At 41.4% G+C, this 16050-nt stretch overlaps 1 protein-coding gene across 1 annotated transcript; it reads left to right on the top strand.

The window, feature by feature from the left end:
* Positions 1-9524: 9524 nt before the first annotated feature.
* On the top strand, positions 9525-12684 carry LOC103695495 (protein OCTOPUS-like). The gene has a single exon (XM_039132220.2). The coding sequence runs from the start codon at positions 10208-10210 to the stop codon at positions 12128-12130; it is 1923 nt and encodes a 640-aa protein (XP_038988148.1). The 5' UTR covers positions 9525-10207; the 3' UTR covers positions 12131-12684.
* Positions 12685-16050: the final 3366 nt, after the last annotated feature.

Raw genomic sequence — 16050 nt, 5'->3', positions numbered from 1 at the left:
ATTGAACAAAAACAGATTATCGTACAGGTCAACTGATATTCTCATACGTTGGCTGCATAAATAGCAGCTCTCTTGGATTGCTTGTGCATGCCTGCCAATCATCAATGGCGCATGCAAAGCACTTGCCTATTCCTTTCCTCTTTTTGGATCTCGATTTTCCTTTCAGGGTCCATTACACGAATTAGCATACTATCATCATTCATTCAGTGTCTGAATTATCAAGATCACATAGAACTCCATAAGAATGGCCTCCTCTTCATATGATTTCAATTGCTCATAAACATACTCTGCACTTTTTTTTTCAAAATTAGCATCAATGACCTCTTCAATTGGATAAATGGCTAGAATAATTCTAATCCACATAAGCCCTTTGATCCATAAAATGTGCATGGCACATGCTGCATGCTTGAACTTATAAACCTTCGAAAACAAGTCAGTTTCATTCTGCTCCCCTGGCCTATTCATTTTTTAATTTATTGGTTTATAACTTCCTATTATAATTCATCATTTGGATAATATTAAATTCCTCATTTTTTTAAAAAAAAAGAGTGATTTGAAAATTGACCCAAACTAATCCAATCGTCGACGTTTGGTGATTAGGTTTTGTTTATCTGCAACGTTGATTTATTCTGTTTTGGTTCCAAAAATCGAAGAACCAGGCAAATTGATTGAAGATCTGGTTCTGGGTCAACCCCTAAATCGGAACCATGCAGACCCCTGTACAAGAAAGCCGCACGAGAAGGCCTAAATTAGTGTTTTGGGAAAAGTGGTAATAATGCTTAGATGTAAAGCCAGGGTGATAGGATCAAATCGCAAGGGGTTGAGCGGCAAAGGTAGGATGGCGCTTTATCCCGTGAACAGCTTCTCCTTTCCTGTGCTCGCTTTGCCAGGGAATATATGCAGCTCACCGGGCATTACCACTTTACCATCACAGGGAAAAGCGATAAAAGCAGGGGCACTCTTTACTTCCCCACCTCGAATAACTTTGAACCCAAGCAGTGATGATTTCCATGCAACCCAATCTAACTTTATCATAAAATTCTCACACCATGGGTCCCCTCCGTGAACCCCAAGGCATGCCCTGAATAAAGCGAGTCCACCTCCATCGATTTACGGTGCCAGGCCAAAGGTCTCCCTGGAACATTGTAAATCCCCAGGAAGGTTTGGCCTAGGAACGGCCCCGTTTGCTTGTGCTTCCGTGCCTCGTCACCTCTAAGCAACAAGCCAAATAACGCATTCCTTCATGATGGGATTTGTGTCAATTGTTTGGAGCCAGTTTTGGGTGCTTTGTGAAGGGGGGCAAGCATTCGTCGTATTTGCTTTGAGGAAAAGAAGGGCGCATCATCAGGATCAGGAATCTGATAAATCACATGGTATGGCAATCATAAGATATTATTCCTTTTCCCTCTTTATGCATCCAAGCCGTGTCCTGCTTTGGCCTTTTTCTTTTGCCAAACTGCTGTTGATAGATAAAGCCTCGCAAAAATGTTGCAGCGAGGACCCCATCACCCGCATACCAAGATTCTCGTACAAAAACCTCTGCGATGTGTTTCGACGACGAGACCACCCGCATAACTCGGAATAAAAAACCGATGCCATTTACGAGTTCCAAGAGTGTCTGCGCCGCGTCGAGCTTCAGAATTCGTTTGGACACTTTGGCTATCATCTTCATTAAGATTTGGAACTAAAACTTAATCTAGTGTATTCGTCGGCATAATCAGGATAATCATAGTCCCAAAATTGATGGACCCATGCCTGGTCTCTTATGTTTTGTAAGTCAAGTCATGGAGGGAGGACGAGACAAGTTGCATGGGTAACGCGCCGACAGCCCATCTCTGGCCCTTGCGGCCTTGCCTTGGTCTCACAAGCCTGAAGGAGTTCCGGGTACGTTTCCCCCGAGTCCCTCATGATCGATCTGCGAACTCGGGGCTTGTGGATTGCGGAGAAAAATAATCAGATATTTAATTATTTTTATTTATTTAATTTTATTAGATGTATCCGTATTACTCATTCGTCTTAGCAGCAAAATAAATAAATAAATAAATAAATAAAAAGAAAGAAAAGAAGAAAAAGAAAAAAAAAATCGGATATTTGAAATTGATTCCGTAGGATTATTACTTGGACCTTCTTTTCCGGTCCTGCATTAATATAATGAGGGAGCGTACGTGTGGAACAGTATCAGAACCAAATTGATCGCTTGCTCCCTTCCCTTTTTTTTTTTTTTTTTGGGAATATACCGGACGTTTGTACGATCCTACGCGCTGATTGAGTGCAGAATATTACAGCACGGTCACAAGAATCTCTCATATCAAACCTTTTTTTTTTATTATTATTTTTCATTATTTCTACGTCTTCAAGTACAGGCCTACGTGAATCATGAGGGCTATTACGTACTAGTATTACTTTAACTAGAATAGCAGCTTAAGCAGGCTAGCATTCCACCGACTGCTCCTCGATGTTCCCTTGGTAAATCAACTTAAGAATCCGATACGTTGGTATGTTTGGATTGGGGATATCGGGGGTTTATCCCTACTTATCCTCAGGATGAGACCCATACGTGCTAAGCTATTGGCCGGATAACTTAACCCAGTTATCCGGTCAATGCAGCCCTAAACTCATCAAACCGGTTTAAAGTTAGACCAAAGGGACCCTGGTCAAACGATAAACCTGGGTAAACCCAGCACCGAGCCGTCCTGTTATCCCTACATTTATCTGGAGAAAAGATGGATACTGCCCTCCTCTTAACCCAGGTTTTGTTCTATGCTTTTTGCAACCTCCTAGCTGGCCTAACGCTTGCTCCATCTATTCTTGCCCGAATCCTCTTCCGGGCAGTAAAATGAATATTGGATTGTCAGTGAGACTTTTTTTTTTCTGAATGGGAAGCGAAAAAGGAAGCGAGAAACTTCCCCCTATTTATTATAAAAATATTAAAAATTATAGTAATGTTTTACAAGAGGATATGGGAAAAAAACATAAAGTGAGTAACGAAATAAGGGTACTCAATCTGATAGAAATGGCCTTATAACTTCGGGATGATTTAGCCGAACATAAGTTATGCCATATTGAGAAGGAGTGAAAGATTTTAGGAAGAATAGAAAAAAGCTAAATACTTCTACTTATGAAAGATCTCGAAATTCCTTCCGTGCCAAATATGCCTCATTAGAGCTATGAACAATCCATCCCATCTTTTTCTTATAGTAGGCCGTACTTATATTGCTCCTTCTGTCCTTCCCTTCATGATGACCATAAAATCTGAAAATTATAAGACAAACCCCTAATACAGAGACACGATAAAATTATAGGCGACCAAACAGCTCGAGTAAATGAGCATATGATGAAGAGATGTGACGCTACCTCTAAATATTGCCGTATAATAACAACAAATGATATAAATACATGCTCCATGCAATCATCTTCATAGTCTTATATGTCTCTTTGCACATGGTTAAAAATTTTGTTAAAATCATACCCTGTATTATACTGTGAACTCCTGGTTTTACTTTTTAGACGTTGAGTCCAGAGGCTATGTCGTTTTCTTTGTTATTTGATTCTTTGGCATTCTATGTTTGAGCTAAAAAAATTGTAAAATCTGATACAATATGTGTTGGATTGTTATTTTGTGAGCTGAATTCCAGTATTCTAGTGTGCAGTCGCCCATTTTTGTTTTTCCAAGTTTCTCATATATATCGTTGCCTTGGTATTGGTGCTGCTTTTAAATTGTTCCGATAAGAATTGACTATAAACTTTGGATGGCCAAATGGCAATCGCTGCAACCCAATGGCAGGGTGATGATGACACGACGATTTCTAATGGTTGAAACCAGGCATGATACTCTATTAAGCGTACACAGCCAAATAAGGATGCCTATTGTACTACGGCAAACTTGTGTTGGAGGTAAATTTCAGCTTAGTAATATTTAATAATTTATATGTTCACATTTCATTTTAATATATAACTATTGACGAGCTACGTATCCTTTTTTTTCCCCCAAGAAGTGCCCTTCTCAGTTATCAAGTTCTTAATAGGAGGATGACGCACCCTAGACTTGGTTATTATGAGTTTCCTACCATTTTGATTTTATAAAGGACCGCCATCAATTATGTATATTTTAAGGTTGTTTATGTCCTTCAATTTACAAAACAAATATTAATTATAGGATTGCGAGCCATCAATTATTTGCATGTAGACGGTACATTATCTTTGTAATATTTATATAAATGCACAAACCTTCCTCCTCTATTTCTGATCTATGTACTATAAAAATTGGCATTAAGACTTACATGATAATAACATGTTTTTATTTAATGAAACTGATAAACATTTCTCACTAGTAAAGATATATGAAGATATTGGTCCTCTACACATATTTACATAGTTTAAACTACCAACTTAGTAACCCTACAAAGCAAATATTCACGTTCCAAACTATGGGACAATCAAGTATTTCTATCAAACCTCCAAGACCAAAAATCTGATTCTAGAACTTTGTCAAGACTTGGGTTCAAACGTTAAAGAGCATCTAAACAAGCTTCCACGACTTAAGCCAAACTATTACCTTCCAATGTTCAACATATAGAAAAGTTTTGAATATTTGGTTAGACTTAATCTAGTACAAGAACTTGAACATATATAAAGCCTTTCCAAACTTCGATTTTCTCCATTACATTTTTCAACGTATTCTAAGGTTGTTAGGATGACAAATAGTTTTCAATTCTAAATATCTCATATAACATGCATTATATAAAGAGAGACATGGCAAGTTATCGATATGATATTCAAACATTACCTACTTTATGCTTTGCTCTGACCATACAATAATACTAACCATAAATATTAATATGTTACTACGTCCGCTTCCATCTCATCATATGCAAGTTGCACCAATGATGTACTTGGAATTACACTTAGTTTTATCCACCACCACGCTGCAACATGCTGAAACTCATTTATGCACTTGTGCAGTATTTTCATTCACACATACATAAGTGTAATACATATCATGCATAAACATTCGAATAATTGCCAATACTATTATAATAATATATTTTAGGTGATAATATTATTTAACTACTCTTCTACTATGACGTTCTAGCATTACATTTCAATATTATTTCATTGCAACATGGTTGTTATATCACACCACAAACCAATAAACCACACTTGTAGCCTCACATAGCTCTTAATTTTGTCGGAGAACTTGGCCAATTTTTCTTATCAAATATTAATAATATTTCACTACTACTATAGACAACCATCATATAATATAATAATAACCAAGGAATAAAAATATAGTTTTAAATAAAATACTGCCAAAACGTATCACAAAAATATAATATATTAAATTATATCATAATTACCATCATTTACACTATTATAATATAGATACCCATGTACATATTATATTACACAATATATTAGTAATCAAGGAACAATGAAATAATATTATATTTGCTTATACTATATCCTAACCTGTAGCAGAAATCAAAAGGCCAGTTAGATAGCAATCACATGGTGGTGTCAGGAACTGAGTAATAATAAGGTACTCTGACCTCGATAATAAACAATAGGCTCGATATGCAAGACTGATTTAATAGAAAAAAGCACAAAGGCTGCTAATTTGGAGTTAAGTGTTGGATAATGTTGCCTACATCACCTTCCAATCAAGGATGTAAAGGATGACTAAGAAGATGCTACGTTGTCAGATTTGAGGAGGGCTTAAAAAAAAAATTTAAAGGATAGACTTATAAAATACGTAGGTCGGTCAAGTTATGCCATGAGCGACATTAGATAAATCGACTGACATCTAAAGAAATTTGGTCGAACCAAGCCGAATGGTTACTCAAGGTACAAACCGAGCCCCAAAAAGGCTGTAAGTATAGGCTGTTTGCGAGTATAGCCTACTAAAGGCTAAATATTGATTTGAAGGTCGATTATATTCTATGCTATGACATCAATCCGATACAGGATAGATCGGAGATAGTTTCCAAAAAACAGGATACAAGAAGTGGGAACAAATTATTATTAGAATTGTGTGCAACAAACATCAAGAGAAGGTGGAAAGAGGTGATAAAAATCAGAAATTGCAGGTATTGATGCTAGAGATGGATAACTATCTGATGGTTAATAAGAAAATGAGTAAATACTAGATTATGATTCTAAGAAAAATCTTTATCAAACCAATAATCAATATTTCTATTTTATCTCACAGTGATCTTTCTTTACTTTTATTTATCTTTTAATTCATAGTTCTTAGCGTAGCACCATAGTTACCGCCTTCTTCTTTGAAAAGGTAGGATCGGAATAGTGAAAGTTCTTAAAAATCAAGGCAGTCAAACCTGACCACTATTGATTTATCCTTTCTGATTTAGAGAAAAAGAGGGAGCCATATCATAATAATTAAATAATATGTTGTACTTGATTTTATGTTTTACTATATTAAATTTCAGTATAATCTGCATTATTGCAATACAACAATAGAATGTTAATGTCCACATAATAATATAAGATAATATAATAATATATTTGATTATTTAATCGCATTGTTACAAGAATATCTCATACAAAAATATCCAAACATGATTTTTATAGAGTGAACGTAGAATAGTGGGGCTTGGAATAGCCAACTTATCCACTTGCGTAAAATTCACCTTTTCCAACAACTTGTCCTCAAAAAATTTCGAGTAAAGTTTCATCCATCCAAAAGCACAAGAAGGATACAATTATTACTTGGTATAAGCCCATCTTTTTCAAACACAAACTAAGGTTTATGTCCATTTCTGCTGGTATAACGTAACATCTTAGGTATAACTTTTCGTTATCCCCAAGCAACCCATATCCCATCCAAAGGTAGTCTTATTGTGGATTGGTTATTTCCTATGCGAGATAAAACTTAGGTCCTAACATGCACATGGTTATTCTACATTCAGTTGCCCATCAAAACCATCTTATGTTATTTAAAAGACAAGGAAGCCAGGTTTATCATTTATAAATTCAATAGCAGGCGAGGATACAGGCCAGCTACTCCGTGTCCTCTCAATAACTAGCATGTAGCTTTTGTTAATTAAGCTCACCTCCCGGGTCTACGAGGCACGCCATCCTCTGCAATCTTCAGAGATAAAGCAATCTTAAGAAAGCATTAAAAATTCTCGGTGCCTTTTTGTTCTCTTGTTGAAGGATTAATAATTGCAATTAGAGTAGAAATTAACTTTCCAATAAAGAAACGAGAAGGTCACAAAAGAGAAGGGAGAAGGAGAGGAAGATGTAGGTATAAAAAGACAAAGGCAAAGAGAGAGAAAGTTTGAACCCCATCTCCAAAAGCTCCAAAGACAAGCCGATCATACTTTGCCTGCCCTCTCCGAAACTTCCCCAAATATTAAAGAACTCTCGACAAAATGCGATCGAGCGGGCCTGCGGATCGTCCGAGTCCGCTTTTGCATGCGCTCCCAGATAGATGGTATCATCTCCTTCGCAACTTCCTCTCAGAAAGTGCGATTTTTGTAAAGGAGAAGTTAAGAGAAAATAAAACCAACGCGGCACAAAAGCATAAAGAACGTTACATATATATATATATATATATATATATATATATATATATATATATATATATATATATATATATATATATTGAAATTTAGAGCTCCACGAGACTAATACATATAGATAGAACAGTTTATATAATCCATGCACAATAATTCGATATTTGACACCATCGTAAGGCACAAATTTATGGTTATATAGCTCCACGTTTCAAAGCTTATAGACCCATCGATCTCAGCCCGACCGAGCCAGATCCAGCTGATTCCCGGCCTCAGCCAACACTCTGTCTGTGGCCGATGGCCATCTTAGACTGCGCCACACTTTCTTCTCCGCTGCGCATCCATAGTAGTCCTTCCATGTACAAACTACGAACCTTTGATGACTTCCATGATCTCTCTGTCTCTCTCTCTCTCTCTGGTGAGCCTCCCTTTGTATCTCCCTTTCTTTCGCCGTTTTTCTTATGGAAAAAGCCGGTTCTCGTGACCATCCGGTGTATGAGATCAATTTACGGGCCCGCCCGCGTATGGTTGTCTTGATCGGTGGGGGGGACAAAACCTCATGTGTGCAGAGGAAAGAAAGAGAGAGAGAGAGAGAGAGAGAGGACAGAAAAGAAAGAAGTGAGGGCGAGAGTGGAGGACAGGAGGACGCTTTTATAGGTTCCAAGCCCCAAGGCAATGGGGGGGGGAGGAGGAGGAGGAGGAGCGGGGAGCCCCTCACCGCCCTGCTAAAAATAAAACATGGACGGACGTGACGCCCCTCGGTCGCTCGGCAATCCCCACGAAATTAGCGGCACCAGGCACAGCACTTATTAACGTCATGTGACCTCCGTGACGGACGACCGTCCTTCCCGAGCCCTGCCTGCCCTCCCTCTTCCTTTTTTCCGCGATTGGCGGACACGTGTGGCCCACCGCTGCAGTTATTCGTATCAGCGTCCAAGTCGTGTCCTAGCCGTCTGATCCCATGGAACAGAATGGTGGAACGGCAGACCTGTGACGGGCGTACCATTTCTCTTTCTTTCTTCTCCCTGCTCTTCCTTCCCACCATTGAGCCCGAGGGCTTCCACTCGTTAATTCATTCTCCAAGGTCCATTTACAATAGCAGAAAGTTCGCTCTTGGCTGTGCCTTATTAGGGCGGGAGATGGAGGATGGTTGCTAGAGTAATGCACAGCCTTGCCCTCTTTGTCCCTCCTCCTATGTATTTGCTTTTCAGAAATTGCTCCTCAACTTGGTTGCTTTTCGTGCAGCTTCACATGCCCCAGGACTAGAACTTCTAAAATTGATTATATAATTTTTGGAAACGTATATTCTCAAAGAAGTAGGAGGAAATGTAAGGAGAATGCTTTGCCTGGCAACTATTAGTGACTTATTCCGAGAATACCAACAGCAATGGTTGCCTGACTGATGTTAACTTTTCTATCTAATGAATGGTATATTTATTAATTGTTAGAAAAAGTACAATGAAAACAATTACACATCAAAGCATATTGCTATGTTCTCAAGCAGCGCTACAGAACGTGGTACGATTTTTTTTTTAAAATTGCTCACTAATGGCATAAAGCATCAAGTACTGATTAGTAGTCAAGTCGATAATAATATACCAATTGCCAAACCTTGATATTGCAGCGTGGGGACGAGATTTGCAGTATCAATTTTTTTAGATGATATTTTGTTTTATTATCGGAGGAGTTCTTGGATCCTATAGGAGTGTGGGTCGACAGGATAGAGGTTGTACCTTACGCACCGAAAAAATGATTCATCTTTCTTCGTGCGAGGGATGGTACAAAAATTATTTTGAGATCTGTGCAGGATGATGAACGAGTGAGTTTGGGGTGCGACCGAATGGACGGCGTGGCGAAAGAACATCGATCGTCCAGAATACAGCCCGAACCCAGGTCGACACAACATGCCAAAGAATTATTGGCGGGTTCCACGTTTTTAGCAAACCTCTGGTTAAATAATCCATGTCCTAAATCCTTAAAAAAAAAAAGAGTACGTACTAAAGAAGCCGCAGAGAATAATTGAATAAATAAGGGCCCTCAAAAGAAGGATGGCAAAAAACCAGCTTACACATGGGGAGAAAAGAAAATTTGAAAGTAGAAAAAGTGAAAAAGAAAAGCAGATGGGAGGTGTAATGGGGAGACGAAGCGTGATCACTTTTGCTTTTTCTCTTTTCCTGATTTTTATCCATTTACTTATTTTTCTCCCACTCTGCAGACAGCTCTGAGTCTCTCTCTCTCTCTCCCTTCCTTGAGAAATCCTTTTACCCAATCCCTTCACCCTTGCTCCCACAATCCTTCTTCCCTTCCTCCCTCCCTGGTTCCTCCCTACTTCCCATTCTCAGAAATCCAACGAGGAATTTTCTTGCACACAGAGACATACACTCTATCCACCGCCGTTGAGTGACGAAGAAGCAGACCAGATAGAGAGCTCAGCGAGAAGTGAGGCACATTTTGAGATCCGACCCTGAGCCTGAGCACAAGTGGAAACATCGACATGTTACCATGTCAAGAATAATAACTAGAAGAACAACAATAACTAGCAGCAGCATTAGTAGTAAAAGAAGAAGCCGAACCGCCCCCGCCGCCGCCGCCGCATCGGATACCGGCAGCAACAGCAACAGCAGCACCAACGTCGAGGAGGCGGACGTCATCATCATCGTGCGGACGCACCCATGAGTCTCGAAGTCCAGACGACTCACCACCAACTCCCACCGCCTCCTCACCGCCTCCCGGCCTCCTCCTGTCCCCTCCATCCCGACGAGCACGTCACTGGCTTCTGTGCCTCTTGCCTCCGCGAGCGCCTCGCCGGCCTCGACACCTCCTCCACTTCCGGCCGTAAATCCACTTCCTCAGCCTTCAAATCCCTCTTCTTTAAGGCCCCCGCCGCCTCCGGCGGAGGAGGAGGAGGAGGAGGAGCGCAGCGCACTTCCTCCAACGCCACCTCGTCGTCATACTCGCGCCCGGAGCTCCGCCGCTGCAAGTCGTTCTCATGTGGCCGCGGCGACGGTCTCTCCGGTCCCCGCACCTCCGCCGCCTTCGAGCCCCAGCGCAAGTCCTGCGACGTCCGCGTTCGCAACACCCTCTGGTCCCTCTTCCACCAGGACGACAACGAGAGAGACAAGCACGGCGTCCGGGAACCCTCCGCTGCCTCTGCCGGAGAGATCGAGGCCGAGTGCCGGAATCTAGGGTTCCCTCTGCCGTCCTCCGTCGCTGCTCCGGTCCTGGAAACTCGCGAAGAGGAGGAGGAGGAGGAGAAGGAGGAGAGAGGCAATGTGGAGGAAATCAGGGTCGTGGATCCCGTCCTGGTGGTCGGAACGTCAGGGGAGATCGAAGGAGGAAAACGGGAAGAGGAGGAGGAGGCGGAGCTGAAGCCGATGAAGGACCATATTGATCTCAACTCCGCCCAGGCCAAGAAGCCCCCTTCCAAAGACCTCAAGGAGATCGCCGGCAGCTTTTGGCTCGCCGCCTCCGTCTTCAGCAAGAAGCTCCAGAAATGGCGGAGGAAGCAGAAGCTCAAGAAACAGGGCGGAGGCAAAGCGGCGGCGATGCCGCCGGAGGAACCTCCCAAGTCGTCCCGCCGGTTCCGCGACACCCAGTCGGAGATCGCCGTCGACGCCTTCGGCCGGCGATCCTGCGACACCGATCCGCGGTTCTCCCTCGACGCCGGCCGGATCTCCTTTGACGACCCCGGGTTCTCGTGGGACGAGCCGAGGGCCTCGTGGGACGGCTGCCTCATCGGAGGCCGATCCGTGTTCCCTCGCCTCCTTCCCATGCACTCCGTCGTGGAGGACGCCCCCGCCCCCGCCCCCGCCCCCGCCGTCCAGCGGTCGGACGGCCAGATCCCTGTCGAGGAGGACGCTGTTATCCCGGGCGGCTCCAACCAAACCCGGGACTACTACTCGGACACATCTAGCCGCCGTCGGCGGAGCTTCGAGCGGTCGAATTCCATCCGGAAAACGGCGGTCGAGATCAGCGAGCCGAAGCCAGCCTCAAATGCCAAGGTGTCCCCCGCCGTTGGCGCCGAGTTCTTCCCGTTCCACCCTGGGAGCTTGCTTGATAGGGATTTAAGAGATCCGAGCTCCAACTCTTTGAGGGATGATCGGTCCGAGAGCTTCGAGTCGGCTTACAGAGACTCCTGTAAGGGAAGTTCTGCAAAGAAGTCGAGGAGGTGGGGCAAGCCATGGAACATTTGGGGGTTTATACACCGGAGAAGCAGCAGCAGAGGAGGAGGAGCCCGTGTGGTTCAGAGATCCTTCTCGGAATCATGGCCCGAGCTGCGGGGCTGGGGGTATAATGGCAAGATCATGCGAAGCAACAGCAGTGTAAGTTCGAGGAGCTCATTCAATGCCAATGGTGGATTTGGGAGCATGAGGAGGAGCACCATGGAGACCAATGGGCATCAGAAGAAGACGAGGGAGGATTTTCTGTTCGAGAGAAACCGGAGCGCCAGATATTCTCCAAGCCATTTCGATGACAATGGGCTGCTGAGGTTCTACTTGCCACCCATTCAGAGCAGTCGGAGGAATGGAAGGTCGGGAAAGGAAAGGCGCATGATTTCTCATTTGTTCACCAGGAGCATGCTACGATTGCACTGAGCCAGTAACCGGCTTGAAATCGGGTTCATGTTCTTCCTGGGTGCAGACATATATTTCTGTATTTTCTGTTTGCTGGGAGGAGAAGCATAATATCTGCATTGACTCGCATTCGTCTTTGCTTTATATCCCATTTTGTCGGTCGCTTCGAGGATAACATTTCTGTTTGCTTGTTCTTCTTAATTGCATCGATAAGAGGATGGGATTGAACATACTAAGGAGAATGTCATTCTACTTCCCACTAGGCTGCAAATCTCTTAACAAATACTTGGGGGTTAGCTCTTGATGAAATCTCTGATGCAGCTTTTTTTACTAGTCGGCTAGGAAAATTCCTTGCTTTAGCTTTGGTATTCTAATTGGATGCAGAGTGGAAATATTACGAAGCTTGCAGTGGCCTGGTAACAGATACTCTGTAGAACTTGTTGCTCATCATTCTGTCATTAGCTTTACAGAAGAAATGCGACTTTATGGTGAACCATACAGTGTTGTGTATTGCAAACCATACAAACTCTAGGAATTTCAATTTACCTCATAAATGTGCTGTGCCAATATTTATCTACCTCGTTTTATTTTATTTTTATCTTTTCTTGATGCATCCTCTGCTTGCAAGCTTGTTATCTTCCTTGCCATCTATGCACGATATACACTGATACTTCTTTTCTGTACAGTTTAACTACATTTGCAGCATTGCCTGATGCTAAAGCCTGTCTTTCTTTCAAAACTCATCTTTTGGTGGGCTTATGTACACCAGCTATAATTTTCTCAAAGTGTTTTGCCCCCACCGTCTGCAGTTTATGCAATTTGAAAGCTACTTTAGTGCAGAATGTTAGGAATAGTTGATGCTTCAGGCTATAAGTTAGCCTAACTTGAATTTACAACCTTGAACCTTTTTAGGGGGCATGGTTGCCGATCAAGTTACACTAGCTTTCGAACAACAAAAAGCTAGATGGTTTGATACAGGATTGAACTTCATGATACAAGGTCATAAGATATCGCAATTTTTGATTGCTCGCAGTGGTTCGACTATTCAGGATAGAGGACTCATTTGCTTCATTGCTTGTCTTCCAGCATGTTCTAACAGTGTTCACAATCTTATATTTTTCACTTTTCTTTTTTGAACAAGTGGACTTAGCTGTTTTTCTATGCCTTTCAGGGAGATTGTGCTTTTCATCATTCCAATAGTTCAATCAAATTAAAATACTATGCCCTTCAGATCATTGCGTACTGCAAGCACTACCTTTGGTCCCATCTTGGTCCGGTTCAAATCGGTGTAGTCTACCCGACCATCTTTCTGCAATACATGATTGCTGCTTGCCCTGATTGTTATCTTTGAATGCTCTTTAAGCAAGGTCCACCTCCGAAATGTTGGCAGCGAAATTTGGAAAGAAGCAACTTGAGAAACTGAAAGACAGGATGCTGCAGTTTTTAGAGGCGTGCCAGAAGTCACAGTTTTGCACTTCCAAAAGTTCTGACTTACGAGGAGCAAATCATCAATTTGTTTTGACTGTCTGTGGAGCTAATCATAATACTGAAAAACGAATTTTTATGTTTTTGTGGGTTTGTATTAACTAGGATCCCAAGTTCCTGTCGTAGAGTCCATATCTATGACACCCAAACTCATGTCTAAACCCGTAATTCCAGAGTTAAAAAATTCAGTCATATTAGTTGCCATGAAGAGTTTCCAACTATCAGTTAGTGTCGAGGTTTTGCAATTTAATTTCAGTCACAGATTTGTTGATGTTGTACTTGTATGAATGCGTGACACCGTGGGTTGTTGCTTTTCTTTCATTTTTGCAGGTAATCCAATCTACAGGAGAATCTCCGGGCATCCTTTAAAAAAGTTTCCAATTTCCAGTTTTTGCGCACAGATCGATGCAAAATTATAAGATCATACATCGGATGAAATGGCCGCCCTTCCTTGAGAACAAATGAAAAGAGGCACCAATGCAATTTGGTGGACACTGTTGAAATTGACAAGAGCTGATGCTAAGAGGTGTGAAGACGAGCAACAGGAACTAGGGGGATTCAGAAACTGTATTGTAGTACCAGACCGTAACATCCGTTCTCAGTAATGAGAATGATAAATGGACCCAAAAGTTGGTGTTGTCACCTTGAATCCACCTGAAATCTTGCTAATTTTATTTAATGCTCAGGCTACAGAATCTCATCAGTCATCAGATCAGAGAATTTGGAATCTGTTGCACTGTTCTTCGTGCAGAGCTACTTGATCAAGTAAGAGAAAGTGGATTCTTTTTGAAGTCGCAAAAAAAAAAAAAATGATAACTGTAATGATTTTGAAAATGTTATGACTCTGTCGTAAGGGAATTCTAGATGTGCTCATGCAGTGCAGGGTAAATTTATTGTATATATCAGAAGAATGGCTTGATCTTGTAGAAGCCGTCTTGAGAACTAATAGTGCGTTTTTCTTTTTTTTGTTGGAGTGCAATTCGTCTGTGTTATCAGTTCAGTTGGCATAGTCTCTCAGGGAACCAATGATTAATGCAGGAAAGCAATTACAAAAAGAAAACAAAAATGACAGAGGAGCAGTTCTTTCTTTCTCCATGGTGGTCTGAAGAGTTTTTCCGTAAGAACCATGTCCATCAGTTGTCTTAATAGCAAACTTAATGCAAAATAACTTCATACTCGAGTTTTAGATTCAGGCACGCATTCCTGTCAAGCTATCATCATTTCCAAAGATTTATGTTGAAGGACCAGATATTTCCTCTCCAAAATGTTTTTAAGACCACTGTGAAGTCAGCCTACTTTACATTTTCCAGTTCCATACCCCTAAAATGCTGAATCTGCCGAATCCTAGGTTCTAATATAAACCCAAGAAACTACTGTGTATATAACCCTAAGAAATTACTGCAAGCTTTTAGCAGGCAATAGCTATGACTATGCTAAATAGAATGGGATGCATAGTACACCATACTGCACTGTACAAAGCGTATTATATTGTATCAGGTCAGTATCGGTATATGACATGAAAAGCACACTAATATTTTTTATGCTGAACCGATTCCGTATCGAATATATTAATACAATAATATGATAGTATTAGTTTGGTACCGAGACAACGAACTTCGCCGGAATGAAGTAATAAATTTTTAATTGGCCTGATGAGCCTTTAGGTGTAACCTCCCGCTGCTACCTAGAAAAGTAAATTAGTGTGATTATGCATAAACGATACCACGGCAAGTTCAAACCCATATATCATAATCTTCAGCTTTAAGGTAAAGGCTAGAATGCTGGATTGATTGTTGATACGATGAGCTAAAGTTGGATATGCTAGAACGTAATCAAGTCCCCCCTGTTTCAAGAAGAAGACTGTACAAGTCCTTCACTCGAGGCATTAGCAGCCTTTAGTTTACAGTTTTGTCAGAGCAGCAATCAGCGATCGAAGTTGAACATGGTATGCCATTTGTGTTACCTGGCTCAATCGGCATGAAGTAAAAATAATTCTGCTAGACCCGTTCCCATTTTCAGATATTCTCTCTTAGCAGTCAGAAGGAAAGCATAGATGATAGATGTAAGTGAAACTTGGGTCCCTGTCATTTTCATTCAGCATGGTACCATGTTTTATTTATTGATATTCTTTGCTTGGGCAGGAAAGTGATGGCAACTTCACATCTGTAATGTGAATGTGCAGTTGGTGCCCCATTGTACACATCTGCCATCATGCATTAATTTCGTGTCCATCAGTCCTTAAGGACGCTTGTCCTATCTCATCAATAATTTCGACATCTTCTTCTTAGCATGCGTTCTTTCAAATAAATAATTAAGTTTTGTGTATATAATTTGCACAGAAGCATTAATTTCATCTTGATATTACTGTACGATTGTAATTATATATAAATATTATTATTGTAGCTCATGATTGATGAAAATATTGAACAGAGTTTCTGATGAGGAAAGAATATTGG

Source organism: Phoenix dactylifera, chromosome 14, assembly GCF_051530095.1.
Source record: "Phoenix dactylifera cultivar Ajwa chromosome 14, Ajwa_hap1_PhDact_Kaust_v1.1, whole genome shotgun sequence".
NCBI lineage: Eukaryota > Viridiplantae > Streptophyta > Magnoliopsida > Arecales > Arecaceae > Phoenix > Phoenix dactylifera.
The sequence above is the reverse complement of the archived record's forward strand: the minus strand, read 5'-3'. Positions and strand labels throughout refer to the sequence as shown.

What these genes read in the sequence shown, in the direction of transcription:
- LOC103695495 (XM_039132220.2), top strand. Translation starts at nt 10,208, where the DNA reads ATGAGTCTCGAAGTCCAGACGACTCACCACCAACTCCCACCGCCTCCT.